The 1,685-nt window shown below is 32.9% G+C and overlaps 1 protein-coding gene across 5 annotated transcripts in view; it reads left to right on the top strand.

The window, feature by feature from the left end:
• The window catches only part of IFT80 (intraflagellar transport 80), a 98,504-nt gene that overhangs the window by 88,581 nt on the left and 8,238 nt on the right, over positions 1-1,685 (top strand). For 4 of the 5 annotated variants that reach the window (XM_011379684.2, XM_023524517.1, XM_011379692.2 and 1 more), the window contains one exon: positions 808-931. The exons of the other annotated variant lie outside the window; for it this stretch is intronic. In XM_011379684.2, the coding sequence (XP_011377986.1) occupies positions 808-931 (124 nt within the window). The remainder of the gene's footprint in view (positions 1-807; positions 932-1,685) is intronic. 5 annotated transcript variants of the gene reach the window in all.

Genomic DNA, 1,685 nt, shown 5'->3' with positions numbered 1-1,685 from the left:
AAAGGCATTTTATCAGACTTTTAATATCCTCATATCCCACCAAATTATCAGTATATAGATTTAATGTTTTTGATGTTGTACCACTGATCTCAGTAATTCATTCCATTCTTATTGGCTATTTAAATATTACTTTAAAAATAACTTATATAGATAGATATTAATTAGATTATAAAATTTAAATGGCTGTTAATTTTTTCTGAGTATCAAGTGGCAAAGGCATTTTATCAGACTTTTAATATCCTCATATTTTATTTTCATAATATTTTAAATTTGATGTATTGATAATATAAGGATATCAGTATTTAGTTGAATATTGAACTGTATAAATTCCTTATAGACTTACAGAAATGGTCAGGATAGTTGAACCACTCCCATTGGGGGGAATTTCATTTACTTGCATTTTATAACGATTTCAATGAATTTTTCAATGAACATTTACTATACATACACTCTGTAGTACTCACCAAAAAGAAATGAAAGCCAAATTTCCCTTCAATAAATGTCTAAGTTAGTGAAGGAAACTGACTTATAAATAATAATATACTGTAAGTACTGCTGTAATAACATGTAAATGGTCATTTATTTCTACAAGGGGAGCTGATCAGGGAGAAGAGATCATGTTTGATCTGGACCTTAAAGTAGAAATAGGAATTTGCAAGATGGATGAGGTAGAGAATGACGTTCCCTATCGAGGGACAAGTAGAGGGAATAACATAGATCATTTGTCCCACCCTGTCACCCTAAAACACTACTGCCCATGGAGGCCAATACAAGCAATACTGATAATCTGTTTTATTCTTATTATAGGGCACTTGAATTGGCTGTAAAATACAAAACACATGTTGATACAGTTCTTGCTTACCGTCAAAAGTTTTTGGAGACATTTGGTAAACAGGAAACTAATAAACGATACTTGCAGTATGCAGAAGGTGTAAGTATTATACAGTATTTTATAGTAATGTATATGTTTTGTAATTATATAATCATCTTAATGAGACAAATTTGAATGATTCATACCTTAATTGAAAAAAAATTAACTTTTTGCCTTAAGATGTTGTAGTCTTATTTTAACTATATAATTATATTGTTAAACATTTTTAAATCTTATAGCCATGTTTTGATTAACTCAAATATATTTTTATAATATCCAATTTGTGTTAAGGTTAGGTACTAATTAATTTTAGATAAACAATATAAATGGATGGGATAAAGGCTTCTAACTCCTGAATTTTGTCTTCCACAAACTGCCCCTTCTGCAGGGGAGATATTTAAGTACAGAGGGTACCTGTCAGAAAATGTATTCTTCGTCACTTTATAGAATTCTAGGGAGCTAGGTTGTACCTCCAGAGCTGCCTAGCCTAAGTAGACTTCACTACCTAGGACCAAAGAAGGCTAACCCTTTGCTTTTCAAATTCCTACCAGAATCTCAAATTTTATCACTCCAATTAGAAGAGCATCATTCCAGTACATATTAGCCCACAAGGGGAGCCAGAACAAGAGAGTTTGCCCCAGTACCTGGCCACATCCTTCTAGGCTCAGACTGTAGAAACAGAGTTTACCTGTAGCCATACAGACAAGAGATTTGTAATCCCAAAACAGGGCCAGCCTTGCTCCCAACTCTGAACCAGTTGATTTACTTACCTCTTTCTTTCTCTCTCGCTTTCTCTCTCTCTCTCTCTCTCTCT

The sequence above is a fragment of the Pteropus vampyrus genome, unplaced genomic scaffold (genome assembly GCF_000151845.1).
Source record: "Pteropus vampyrus isolate Shadow unplaced genomic scaffold, Pvam_2.0 Scaffold12, whole genome shotgun sequence".
Taxonomy (NCBI): domain Eukaryota; kingdom Metazoa; phylum Chordata; class Mammalia; order Chiroptera; family Pteropodidae; genus Pteropus; species Pteropus vampyrus.
Note: the sequence above shows the minus strand (reverse complement) of the source record. Positions and strands in the feature narration are given on the sequence as shown.